We start from the raw sequence: 14,536 nt of genomic DNA, 5'->3' as shown, positions 1-14,536 counted from the left end.
CCACCCCTTCCCCGAGAGAGTGTAACTAATCCGAAATATCCACACCGTGTGGACAGCCAAACAACCAGCTGTGTGCAGTGGCTAGAGAGAGGCACCCACCGCTCGAAAGTTATTGTTCCTTACCTGCCCATCCCTTTGAATTTACTGTCCTGGATGGCCTCGCTGCCCTGGAATACCTGGTGCCAGTTGTTGGACAGCTGCTGTTTGCGCTCGCTCAGCTCCATTTTGCGCTCGCCGAGGATCTCGTTGCGATTGATGTCCACCCGTTGCTGCTGCTGCTGGAGGTTCCGTTGTCTGTATGGTGCACATTGTCCACATCGGAAGCGGATCGATGCCAAAACGAACGGAATTGTGGAGAAATGGGAGAAGGTTGGATAAATTGAATTATTAAAAATAAATCATGGAACACGGTGGGAGCGGGGAGGGATACAGGTTGACGGTGATGCAAGTGGGTGGGTTTTTGAAGGGTAACATATGAGAATGCAATCGAGCAAATATGGCGCACATAACTTGCAGCTAGCTTTCGGTGGTTTTACGGGAAAGTTGAACACATAAATAATATCGGGGACAGGAGGGAAATTGGAAGCAAAATGGATTACTAATGGAGTCAGCATCTCCGGCATTCGGGACAATTACTGCTCGTATTGTTTCATTTATCAGAAAATCAATTTTTAACGAGAGCGAGTCGAGATTGGAGTGTCACGGGATATTATTGGATTCATTGAAAATGCAACAAATGTTGTATAACATTGGAATATATCACAACTGAATTTTACAGTTGTGATATTTTTTTCGTCAGCCGCGTGCTCAAAAATATATTGTCATTGGTAGAAATCAAGATGAATAATAAGTTGTTCACCTTCGACAATAAGAACGTGTATTGCTCTGAGCTTTTCACTTCTTTCTTATAACTATATTGAATTATATTTGCAGTAACAATGAAATTTTATTAGTTTTATGATTACAACAATAGTTGAATAAACATACTGGAGCATGTATATGAACATGTTATGAACACAACGATTTAAATATTCGTATAAATCAAGAAAAATAACTGTTGTAGCAAGTTATAAAAAAAAGAATATTGTACTACTTATACAGTGAAACCAAAAAAAAAAGAATGCTGTGAATATATATTTTGGAAAGTGGATAGTGTTAATTTTTCGAAAAGATATGAGTGCTGATCATCTTAGTTCAATCTAACAGTTTTTTTGATTTATTTGATTATTTGATTTGATTCGGCACTCATCCAGCTTGCAACCTTTGGCGTCGGTGAGGGCGTCCAAAATTGTCTTTCTCAAGGCCGAGAGTTTTCTAAATTGGTCTCTCTGGAATACACAGTCTCGCTGTAGCTAGCGAAGTGTTTCAGTGTCTTCTTCGCTCCATGCGACAGTGCCCAATCTTGTTCAATCTTGTTCAAACGTCCATTCATTCAATACCATTGAGAACACAGCCCTAAATCCTTATATAAAATGGTTCATACTGACATTGGGTAAATGTATAAAGATTTCGCATTTTTCGAGCAGATCTTCAAGAATCTCGATTAACCCTTTGCGGTCGTATTGAATTTTTATATGGGTGTCGTACTGGTCGGAATTGGTTTCCCTTGAAAGAGCATGTTTCACTACATGTATCATGTAAGTTTATGAAAGCTAAGTAATTCTATTTGTTAAGCTAAGCTTCTATTTTCAAGGCAAAAAAGGAAACCGTGATATTCAAACGGTTGGGAATTATACTTTCGTACATTTCCTGTGATACTCATTTTCCATTCTTTTCAGATATCTCCCATGGCGTGTAAACGCTTAGAAATAGCCGTTTCAGTAGCTCTTTGCTCCTTTTTTAAGTTCTTCTAGCGTTCGGATTGAATTTTCATGCAATAATGGTATTTCTCGTTCCATTTATATTTTTTACTAGCTGACCCGGCAAACTTCGTCCTGCCCAAAATTTATTTTTCGTTATCACATTCACGTTTTCTTACTAAACGCACGTTCATGGGTCCAATCGCAGAACTGTTCATTGATTGATCTTCTAATCTACCCTTAAAAATTACCTTTTACTATAAAATTCCTAGTACTTCTACCAAAACTCCTCATTATAACATTATTATTAGAGAGATTTTTTTTCAGACACAATTCTCGTTCAAGATTATCCAACCACTTGCAAATAACATGTTTCTCCGTTACATGGAATAAATGTTTGATACAGAAAGTATGATACAATAAAGACAGCCCTAAATCGGACAATTCCTTTCTCTAGTTTTGCTCTTATCAACACATTCGGCGATCCATTTTTATTTATATAGATAGAAGAAACTATATGAGTGAGTTTTATCACATTAACAAACATCGAACAAAGATCAATTTCGCTAGCGCAAACATCAAATGGACTAACAACGCTTGTCAACGTGAAATTGTAGAACATATTGGAATTGAATTTTCACAAATTTTCCCATTTCCTTCAGAGTTTTCCGAAAATTTTCAATTGTCATGTTTGGTTGGAATATGTTTGACTGAAATATGTGTTTTAATTTTCTAATTTTCTCATCATATAAACGTTTCTTATCCTCCAAAACCTTCACATGCCGAATTTGGCTCAATTTGCTTGATTAGTTCTGGAGTTATTCAGAAATTTGTGTTTCATTTGTATGGAAGCCACCCCTTAGAGAGGGGGGTGGAGAGTCTAACCATCATGGAAACATTTATTGTATCCTAAAACCTCTATATGCCCAATTTAGTTTAATTTGCTTGATTAATTTTCGAGTAATGCAGAAATTTGTGTTTCATTTGTATGGCAGCCCCCCTTTAGAGAGGGGAGGGGAGAGTATAACCACCATAGAAACATTTATTGCACCCTCAAACCTTCACATGCCAAATTTGGTTTCATTTGCTCGATTAATTCTCGAGTAATGCAGAAATTTGTGTTTCATTTGTATGGCAGCCCCACCCCTTAGAGAGGGGGGAGAAAAGTCTAACCACCATAGAATCATTTATTGCACCCTAAAACCTCCATATGCCAAATTTCGTTTCATTTGCTTGATGAATTCTCGAGTAATGTAGAGATATGTGTTTAATTTGTATGGCAGTCCCTCCTCCCCCCCCTCTTAGAGAGGCGGGAGGGGTCTCAAACTATAACGAAAGCCTTCCCCGGCCCCAAAAACCCTTACATACCAATTTTCATGTTGATTGGTTCAGTAGTTCCCGAGTCCATAAGAATCAGACAGACAGACAGACAGACAGAAATCCATTTTTATATATATAGATATTAATACTTTTTATTAGAAAAAAATACGTTGAGTCACAAAATGTATCATCATCCGGTATTCATATTCAATTATTCACGAACCTATATCGTCGAAAAAGAGATAACAGTATGATGCCAAAGAACGAATTGTAGACAGAACTGTAGAAGTAAACTGCGAAGCATCTAGCAAATCAGACAGTTATGACGCTTGCAACGATAGCTTTCATCGGTCGATACTACCGACTTGAGTAAGTAAAATAGAGCTAACAAGCAAAATTCTTATCGACTCGAATTACACAATAGAGCCCTGTATTTCAAAAATGTCAGCGAAAATTTCTTCAAGAAGCCCAAATTATAAATTCCGAAACCATACGGGGTTAAACACTTCAGAACTACACCAAGTCAATTCTAATAACTTATAGGACATCCAAGTAATTTTCCAGTATGTCTTGGCAAAATCCCATCTCCAACGCTCCCAAAAACATCATCCAAACAGAAGTAATCCACAAGTTATACTATGCATCACCTTTCACAGAACGACAACAGAAAATTCGAAACGGGTCATAGAGCGACAGAACAGAACAGAACAAATTTTCATCTTCAGGTTTCACCCGAAGAACACAGCTCTCATCGCAGTAAAATGCCTCCTTCAAATCCGGCTCCACTTTTACACCACCGTTGGAAAAATACGCCAATAAGTTCAAAAACACTACTTAATTAAAGCAAGCTCTGCTCTGACAAAAAAAAAACTTTACTATATATGTGATACAGTCGCAAAGTTCACATAGGACTACCGTCGGATTGATAATCATTTGTTTGAAGTTACCTCTAAATCAATCATCAAATGAATTCTTATTTCAAAAGAGATCTGAAGTCCAAGCAAGTGTAAACATAGAGCTTATTTTGTGCATGTTCTGCGGGTGCACTCCAGAGTGGAACATTTTGCACGTCCGTTTAACACGGTTTTCTATGGGGGTCTCCGTAGCCACATTGGTTGCGCGTTCGCTTAGTAAGCGATCGATCGTGAGTTCACAACCCAGGGCCTTCATTGACCATTGTTGTGTTGTTACAGAATAACTACGTCCACGCAACAATCATCAGCGATGGAGATCGATCCACGGTCGAAATAAGATCGATTCACCCATACAACTGCTCTGCTCTGCAAGACACATCGGGCTTGCTGTTCTATAAATAACTCAACAATGATCAATCAACTGTCTCCGCTGTCCGGTCTCACTAGATAATGGAAGAACAGATAGAAAACTCTTACGCCTAAATGGCTACTGTGTAAATGTGTACGATATGCAATGGTATAGAAGGGAAAACCCTAACGCCGGAAAATGGCAACTGTGTAATGTGTTAATTATTATAGATATGATAAACATGTGACATGTACACGATTAAAATTCGGCTCTGTTACAGCTAAAATGCTAATGAGCCTAAAATAAATAAAAGGGATAAAAAAACGGTTTTCTATAATTTTTTCTCTAAGCAATTTTGAGCTTTCGAACTCTGAACTCTTTCCTCGTCAGGCGAAGAGATATCAACGATCAAAATATAATGTCTTTTGATAAAATCTTACCGTTCTGTATTGGTTTCACAAATATGAATAATTGGCTGATACAAAAAAGATAAATCGTGAAAACTATGTTCCCAAAATATAAAAGTTGATGGGTCTGAGCCTAGGGGCACGGAAGGGATCTTGACATAGGACTGTGATTGTGTGTAGTAACTGCATTTAAATTGAGTTTTTCATTGTTCAAAATCTGTATTTTTTCTCTTTTGATACATCAAATGGATGCCCTGGAAAAACCGTTTCCTGTATCTACTTGTATCCTTTAAACGGGTTAGACGACATAACGTGGTAGAATTCAGTACCGCATTCTGTTCAAAAATGTATCCAAAAACATCATTAAAGCCATTACAACCCTTTTCTTCTGTTTATTCAATCATGCAGAAGAAAACAAAGAGTCATCATGTATCATTTTTAAACACAAGTCTAAATAGTTAAGACCTACATAATTATAAGCCTGAGTCAAATCAATCTATGACTGCAAAAATATATTATAGATAAAAATAACATTATCTCCTTCGTTACCACGTTGTTCGGAACATTGTTTGTAATAACTGTATAGCCATGTAAAATCGCGACTACTCAAGCTATCATAATCTGATTTACGTGGGTATACCTTTTCAATCTTCTAAATCAGCAGCCATTTAAATTAATTTTTTTGCATTTTCACATAACCAAACAACATACTCGATATTATGACATCCTGGAGCACAATTACACAAATTGTTAGTAGTGAGACATACACGATAAAAACATGAAATGGAGAATAATTCATTTTACGCATCAACTCACATTATGGGCTAACGCCTGAATTTAGGCAAAAAGATTGCTTGTTCCGTCAGGGAGAAAGCGAGTAGTGCAGTGCAGTCGAAAGAAAACATATCCAATTAAATCGTCAAATTGTTTACTTGTTTTTACTATATTCACTGTTCATGTTCAAGCAAAAAAAAATATGGATAAATTTCCTGTCTAATGATATATAACACAACATATGTCGCAATAACCATTTTGAGTAATATGCGTTTGAAAACTCTTAATAAATCGTTACATTTTTCGTAGAGTGACCCCCCTATATAGAAATCAAAGACATAGTCCTATGTCAAAAGTCCATAGACGAATTTCAAGCCAACTCGTCTTAGGAGTTGGCAGCACCATCTCACATAACAGTGCACAATGGTCCAGGAGGTGCATTTAAGTGGAAATTAGCATTTAGAGCTCCACAGTTATTCTCTGGACAAAAACTGTCTTAGACAAAGTTGTTACTCATTAATTTTTATGTTATCAAGAAAAGGCTGACCAAAATTGTCGATGAAATAATAAATTTAACTTACTTATCTTTTTCTCTATCTAAAAACATAGTTCGACAATGTTGTAGCTACAATTAATTGAGATATCTATCTAGAACAATGTTTTCCTCTATCGCTTGAAATAACCGATATAGGGCCTTTTTTCTAAGTTGTGTTAGGGTCACCAAAAACTGTTTTTTTGCTCTGACTTTTATATTTCAAATTTCACATGTAAACTGTCTTCGAAAGACTTTTAGAGCTTACTAATACAAACATTTTTCGATACAGAACTTGTCAATATCTCAACCTTACTCAAAATTATTGATATTTCTTCCCAAAAAACAGGCTTTTTTCATTGGTTAGTCATTCTTTTTTGGGCAAACATAAAAAATATTTGTTGACGGAATTTGAAAGAACAGATTTCACTCTATATAATATCTGATTTTCAAACAATGTTATTTTGAGTGTTTGAGTAAAATAAAATTGAAATCATTAGTTCTTGGATGAAAATCCATCAATAACTTTGAGCAGGATTAAGATATTGTTCTGCATCGCAAAATGATGGTATAGATAATCTCTAAAAGTCGTAAGAAGGCCATTTTGATGTAGAATTTGAAATATAAAAGTTAGAGTGAAAAACCCCGTTTTTTCATAGTTACCCTAATGCTACTCAGATAGAAAGCGCTCAAAATAACTTTGTGGGAGATATTTATTGTTTAGACAAAAACTGTCTTCGACAAAGTTATTACATATGATAGAGCGCTCATTTTTATGTTTTTATGTTTATGTTGTGATATTTTCGGGTTATGTTGTGATCAAAAATAGGGTTACCAAAATTGTCGATGAAATGAAAAATCTAACTTTCTTATCTGTATAGACATAAACATCAATTCTTTCTTATCTTTATAGAGATAAACATAGTTCAACAATGTTGTAGCCCCAGTTATTTTAAACAACTTTGTAGAGCAAACCTTTTTTCTATCTTTTAAAATAATCGATTTAACGCTTTTTTTCTAATTTGCATTAGGATGACGTCTTTTTTTTTGCTTTAACTTTCATATTTCAAATTCTTCATTAAAACAGTCTTCTGAATTTTAGAGCTTATCGATACAATCATTTTGCGATGCAGGACAATATCTTAATCATGCTCATAGTTATTGATGCATTTTCATCCAAGAAATAATGATTTCATTTTTATTTTACTCAAACACTCAAAATAACATTGTTTTGAAAATCAGATATTATATAGAGTGAAATATGTTCTTTCAAATTCCGTCAACAAATATTTCTTATGTTTGCCCAAAAAAGAATGACTAACAAATGAAAAAAGCCTGTTTTTTGGGATCATACTCAAAGTTATTGATGGTTTTTTACCCAAAAAGTCATGATTTCAATTTTAATTTACTCAAACACGAAAAATAACATAGTATTGAAAATCACACATCATGTAGAGTTAAATATGCTCTTTCAAATGCCGCCAATAAAATTTGTTTACGCTTTCCCCAGAAAGAATGACAAACAATTGAAGAGAGCACATTTTTTTGGGAAGAAATATCAATAACTACGAGTGAAGTTGAGATATTGACGAGTTCTGCATCGCAAAATGTTTGTATTGGTATGCTCTTAAAGTCTCTTGAACAGAGTTTGCATGTAGAATTTGAAATATAAAAGTTAGAGCGAAAAAAAAATGTTTTTTTTTTCATTGTGACCCTAACGTAACATATAAAAGGCGCTATAGCGATTATTTCAAGAAATATATAAAAACTTTGTTCTACAAAGATATCTCACATAACTGGGATTACAACATTGTCGAACTCTAAAGATAAGAAAGTTATATTTTGTTGATTTTCATCGACTATTTTGGTCACCCTATTTTTGATAACATTAAAATGAGCGTTCTATCATATGTAAAAACTTTGTCTAGGACAGTTTTTGTCTAGAGAATAACTGTCGAGCTCTAAATGCTAATTTCTATTTAAATGCATCTCCTGGACCATTGTGCATTGTGCAGTGAAACATTGTGGGTGTGTAGACATTGGTTATTTGAGCAACTTAGTATACCTAAAATATTCGAAAAAGAATTTTGAAAAGGGCCTTTTTTTCTTATTTGTTCACAAAAATTTATAATCCAAAAACTAGAATAACTACAAAATTCTAAAAAATATTTTAAAAATAGAAATTCATTATTCTCAAAAACGTATCTTTTCAAAATTCTCTAAAAAAATTCTATGAATGGCCCTTCTTCTTCTTCTTCTTATATGGCACTAACGTTCCTAGAGGAACTCCGCCGTCTCAACGTAGTATTACTTGCGTCATTTTCATTAGTGCTTAGTTGAGATTTCTATGCCAAATAACACGCCTTGAATGTATTCTGAGTGGCAAGCTCTAGAATACGCGTGACCACAGTGCAAGTCAGAGGAAATTTATTAGAAGAAAAATTTCCTCGACCAGAACGGGAATCGAACCCGAACCCCCGGCATGTTAGGATTGACGCTAACCAGTCGGCCACGGGAGCATGAATGGCCCTTACAATTTCCAACAAGTTACCCACACACTTGATGGGCACTTTTACAGGGAAAAAGTTTCTCCTACAACAACTTTCCATGCTTTCTCTGAAAAAAATACAACTGGTCCTAATTTTGTTTACACTCAAGATAGCAATGAAGTGTATTGGACAAAGTGTCAGATTTTATTAAAACTCGTTTACTTCAAAAGTGCCTATCTTGCGATGTATGAGTGATTTGTTGAAAATGGTAAGGGCTATTCATATCTATTTTTCTGAATTTAAAAAGAAAACATATTTAAAAAAAATGAATTTTAATTTTGAGAATATTTGAGAATATTACATAAGTTTGTTTCTTCCATCAGAATATCCTTCTAACAGCACACACAGTCCTAGAACCAATCTGAAGCAGAAAATATCGAATTAAGAAAGTAAATGTCTCCTTTCTTTCATCACTCAACACCCGATAATCAAAAAATACTCGCAGAAATAATATAAAAATATATCGGAAACCGGATTCAATAAAACATTTACATTTGTATTCATGCTGATTTCCGAGAAATTCAGGTGGACCATTTTGCCTGGTAGGAATGCATTTAACTATTGGTAATTTACGAGAAGTGAAACATAGTTATATAAATATGAATCACAATGTTTTTCCTAAAACAGTAGCATGGTTATTGGATGTTGCATTTCGATAGTCTAGAATTCAGATACGAAAGGGACTTATATCGACATTGAAGCCACAAGCTCAATTTGAAGGGTGGGTAAAGCATCGCGAAGCATGATAATTGGAATGGGAATTTAAAAAATCCCAAAAGTCTTGCGAAGCTTTTTGCTTAAAGGAAAGAAGGAGTGGAACATGATATATCTCAATTCTGTGAACTGAAAGAAATTTTACTTTTTATTCTATTAATGTCTATATCATATCCAATAGATTGACACATTTCGTAGAGAAGCACACTCAAATGATAAACTGGGGATTCTTGAATACCGGTAAAATATCCACGGTAAATGGTACGAATGATACGAATGAATGATACAACATTTATCAAGCTTACGAGAAGCATGGACGCAGCGAAACTAAAACTAGCAAATATATCACGGAAAACCGCCGCTATCGCGGGATAAATTCTTCCCTCAACGAACCTCACGCTTTGCCGTGCTACAACTAGCTTGTTACGAGCATCCAGCATCCAAGCGAAGGTTTGTTTGGTTTGGTTTTCCCCACGATCGGCCATCACTCGCTCTCGCTCGCACGCACATCCTTCCACTCTCATCCCCAGCTATACACCCACAGGAAAAACCAACCGAACAGCATGAACGCCAATAGCAGAGCCAGAAACAGTTGTAAAAACCTTTGCGAACGGAGGTGCCGCTCCAGTTCGTAGAATGGCATGTCCCACGGCGAGATATCGTCGAATTCGTTCGACGAAGAAGGGCTTCAATTTGTTTATCAATTTTTTTTGTGCCAGATAAAAAGCAATTGTTAAAAACAAGTTTAGTTTTCACTGGGTGAAAATGTATATCTTACCTTTGAATTAGTTCTTTGGTCATCTCATGGTCACAGTCGACTCCAGTGCGGAAAGAGCTATACTTGGTGAACTCTCCACCGGGGACTGTCCCCAACAGGCCAGGAACCAACACAAATCCCGGCGGCCGCTTATAGTCGTTAGGGAGCTTTTCTATGGCCTCCAACGGCACACCGGTCTTATTGGCGCGCAGATTTTTGTGCACTTCCTGGTTCAGCATATGCACGTTCTGTGAGAAGGCTATCAGATCCACCTGCTGATCCTTGGCCGAGAGAGGTTTCACGGGTTGGGGGGCTTGTCCCTTCCGACGGCTGCTCTCCCGATTGCTGCTCTTCTTGCTCTTGTGGGTTCTATAGAACCGTTGGATGATCCGGGCGGCATCCTCCTTGGAGAAACCCTCCTTCTGCATCATTCGCTGGGCTTCGACCCGGTTCTTGGCGATCCCGAGAATGTACTTGGTCTTGGCTTCCATCTCCGGCGTCAGTTTCATCTTGCGGATGGTGTAACCTCGGTAGTAACTCTGGATAACGATGGCTGCCTTTTCGTTCTCCTTGTTGTTCACATCGACCGAGTGTTTCTCCGAGGGTTTGTTCAACTCGTTGTTGGTGTACTGATGGATCAACTTCGCCTTGGCGAGGGCCTGTTTCACCTTGTTTTGTTCTGAAAATATTTTTAATAATTCTATAAGGTTTGTTCTGTTGACTTTTAAATGTTGAGTATCACCATTGTTCTTCTTTTCCCTAGCCAGCCGCTCTTTCTCGAGCCGCTCCTGCTCAAGACGTTCCTTCTCCTTCCTCTCGCGCATGAGCTTGTTCATGCGTCGCCGCGTCAGCCAGCCACGAACGTGCTTCTGTAGAGTGACGGCACTCATTGCCAGCACCTGTTGCTTCTCACGTTTGAAGTGAGACTTCGCCAACCAACGACGTACGCAAGCTTGCACCAAAATGATTTTACCAACCTATGGGAAGGAATATCTGGTGAGTGATGGGTCACAATCAGAGAGAGAGGTGTGTACTCACGTGTTCCTCGTACAGCTTCGAGAGATACTCAATGTGATAGTACTTGAGGAACACCTTGGATTTCCCGAGAGCCCATCCATCCATTTTTAGACGCACTAAAAGTAAACGACACGATTCTCGGCTAGCGACGACGCGTTCCTCGAATCCGTAGCCGAGGAAGTAGTATCTGGAAAGGGAAGAACATAACAATAAGGATCTATCGATCACCCAAAACGCCCCGTACGTACCTTTTCAAGAACTCAGCGAACGTCAGACGATGGCTGAACCCATGTTGGCGGATCCGAATCGTCTCCAGGACTCCGGTGTAGCGCAGCTGCTTCAGCACTTTGGCGGGCTCGAAGCTCTTCGCTGCCTTCATGTCGTTCGGCTTGATGCAGCGGATGAACTGGGGCGTCCCGGTGACCATCTTCTGCAACAGATCCATCAACGAGTAGCGAAAGTAGGTGGCCACCGTCTGCTGAGCTCTCGATTGCGATGCAAGTCCGCGAGAGTTGAACTTTTCCTGTGGCGAAGACGGAGTGTATTAATATCATAGTACCGAGAACCCCCTAAACTCAACCCAACCCACCTTTGTATCCACCTTAATCAGGTTGGACACATTCTGGCGCGATCCGGTGTCGTGGATAGCAGAGTACAGGTTACCTGTTTTAGTTATGGGACACTGGAACAGGAAACGAATCATGTCATACTGACTCTGGCGGATGAGCTGGATAATCTCTGCCGGCAGGAAGTTGCGGTTCTTCTCCAGGAATCCGTCCGCCTGGTAGACCACCCGACCGGCAAAGTGGTGGATCGCGAAGCACACGGCATCCGACTTTGGTCGTTGGTAGAATTTCGACTTGATGTTGTTGTGGAACTTCTCTGTGAACGGTTTAGAAGAAGAAGAAGAAGAAGAAGAAGAAGAAGAAGGTTGCCATTATCTGTTCGGAACATTTATGAGTGAGGATGTTACCGATGAGTGATCGATCGTTGGACCTTGGAAAACGAGATTCTTCATCTAGAAGAGCGAGTAATCCGAGAGGGCGACTCAATAGCATATCCAGAACTGGACGATTGTCTGCAAACTCAACCAGGTCCACCGGAATCCCCTCAGCCATGTATTCCTGTGGGAAAAGGAGCTTTAAGAATATTTCAACTGTTTTGTGTTTATATGGGGGATAAAACAGAACTGTGTTCGTTGCGAGCACAAAACTAAGTGTCGGAGTATTTAATTTTTGTTTCAACAGCTCATTTAATTTTCAAATTCAATCAACTGAGCTCTTTTGAGGCATATGCTGCTGTCATGTACTCGGATTCTGTTGTCTACAGATCTTTCACGCTCCGAGCCCCAACTGATAATACTAATTCCTAGCTTAAATACACAGCCAGATGTAGATCTTCTAATGACGAGATCTCCAGCATAATCTGCATCGCTATATCAACTGAAAAATACATCATTTCCAGACTTGAAATAAATTCCCATGTTCATTGTGCCGCGAATGTACTTCAAAATACGTTTTAATGCATTGACATGAGCTGCAGTGGGTTTCACCGGATATTAACTCGTATTTCCAACAATTCCAATATATGTCCGGTCTTGTTGCCACTGCCAGATACATTGAACTCCCAACTGCCTCCCGATACGGAAACCTTATATCTGCATCTGCCTCAAAATCACCCAAATTCTGCGCACAAAAACACATGGAAATGATTTGCATTGCTTAGAAATTAAATTTCGTTAATTCATTAAGAGTTTTCAAACGCATATTACTCAAAATCGTTATCGTGACATATGTTGTGTTATATACCATTGGACAGGAAATTTATCCAGAATTTTTTTGGCTCAAGACATGAACAGTGAATATAGTAAAAATAAAGTCAACAATTTGACAATTCAAATGAGTATGTTTTTTTCGATTTTACTAGCCTCGTTTTCCCCCATAACGCAACGAGGAATCTTTTCGCCTACAATTGATTAGATGCGTATTATGAATTATTCTCGATTTGCCGATAATAGGCATTTATCAGTTGTCAAAATCAATGGATGGATGATTTAGGAATGATCTTGAAGATGATATTGGATGATTTCACTCTATACTCCCCAAAGATTTGACGAGAGCCTGGCTCAAAAGGTTAAACGTCGATAGAAATTTTATTAGATTGAAGTTCGGGTTGTTGTCCAATCAATTCGTGCTCAATTCACGTTTTCACGTGTAGGTCTTGCTACTAACAATTTATGGAATTGTGGTCCAGGATGTAATTATATCGAGCATGTTTTTTGGTTATGTAAAAAAATGCAAAGAATGAATTTAACTGGCTGTTGATTTAGAACTTGGAAAAGGTCTCAATTACTACACACAATCAAAGTCCTATGTAAAGATCGCGTCCGTGCCTCCGTGCTCAGAACCATCAACTTTTTAACAAGTGAGTTGTATTCTTCGTCCATTGCTTGCTGCCATTGTACGTGATTATCTGATTTCTTCGCTTGCTCATAAGTCTGTGGATCCACATTGATTGTTAACATTGCAATATGATCTGCTGTGGTACAACATCAACTATCTCGCAAACGATGGCTGATTACATTTCTATCGTCAAGATCACATATTGCTCCACAATCTCTTCGCTCTTGTTCTTCCTTCGCGCTCAGTTCATCTTCATTATTCGCAAACTCATCGGCTTTCTTTTTATTATTTCCGGTATCAAGTGATAATAATGATTTTTCCGGACGGAAAATAATATAACAGACGATTTGAACTTTGCTCGTCTCAGGATTCCAGACTCGATTACCCCATGGAATGGTCATCATAACCGACGAATATACATTTTATTGACTTTGAGTCTAGTTTTTATCGCACAGGTACGAACACCTCTGACCCGAAAATCCGCAAAGAATTTATTTTTACCTTTTTTTTAAACCACAACCCATATGGTGACTTGTTTTCAACTGTGATGTTCCAGTTCGATTGGGCACGTGGCGTGACTGAACATCATATCCAAAGTATCAAATCGCATCTCAACAATTCATTTCAAAATCTTCCCATGAAAGTTTTCCCTTTTGACTACATTGCCCTTTAGTGATATCCATTTATCTAAGGTTGTTCACATTACCAATAAATTAATTGCACCAGAGAACCCAGCGAGACCACGCAAGCAAGAAGATCAATTTACAAAACTTACATGGTAACCCGCTGTGAGAATCGAATTATGTTTAACCACATGTGGCAAACAACAATTGTCGATTGGCCTGATCGCGTAGTCCAGGCACCTCCCACTTATTTCTACATTTGTAGAATTATGTAGAGTTAGGAAACACATTCGTAGCGGTAAGAAATTATATTGAATAAATTCATTCTGTATCTTCATCTAGTTGCGCTTTATTCTTCGAAAATAACAAAAAGACGAAA

General features: G+C 37.9%; 1 protein-coding gene across 9 annotated transcripts in view; it reads right to left on the bottom strand.

Moving 5' to 3' along the window:
- The window catches only part of LOC129764141 (myosin-IIIb-like), a 238,785-nt gene that overhangs the window by 13,979 nt on the left and 210,270 nt on the right, over positions 1–14,536 (bottom strand). For 6 of the 9 annotated variants that reach the window (XR_008741070.1, XM_055762947.1, XM_055762948.1 and 3 more), the window contains 8 exons: positions 12,106–12,256; positions 11,722–12,014; positions 11,381–11,655; positions 11,154–11,319; positions 10,858–11,092; positions 10,137–10,794; positions 9,961–10,044; positions 124–294 (listed from right to left, as the gene is read on the bottom strand). Coding sequence is in view for 8 of the 9 variants with exons in the window: in XM_055762947.1 (XP_055618922.1) it covers positions 124–294; positions 9,961–10,044; positions 10,137–10,794; positions 10,858–11,092; positions 11,154–11,319; positions 11,381–11,655; positions 11,722–12,014; positions 12,106–12,256 (2,033 nt within the window). In the remaining variant the exon portion in view is untranslated. The remainder of the gene's footprint in view (positions 1–123; positions 295–9,960; positions 10,045–10,136; positions 10,795–10,857; positions 11,093–11,153; positions 11,320–11,380; positions 11,656–11,721; positions 12,015–12,105; positions 12,257–14,536) is intronic. The other 3 variants (XM_055762952.1, XM_055762953.1, XM_055762955.1) reach the window with 3 other exon arrangements.

The sequence above is a fragment of the Toxorhynchites rutilus genome, chromosome 2 (assembly GCF_029784135.1).
Source record: "Toxorhynchites rutilus septentrionalis strain SRP chromosome 2, ASM2978413v1, whole genome shotgun sequence".
NCBI lineage: Eukaryota > Metazoa > Arthropoda > Insecta > Diptera > Culicidae > Toxorhynchites > Toxorhynchites rutilus.
The sequence above is the reverse complement of the archived record's forward strand: the minus strand, read 5'-3'. Positions and strand labels throughout refer to the sequence as shown.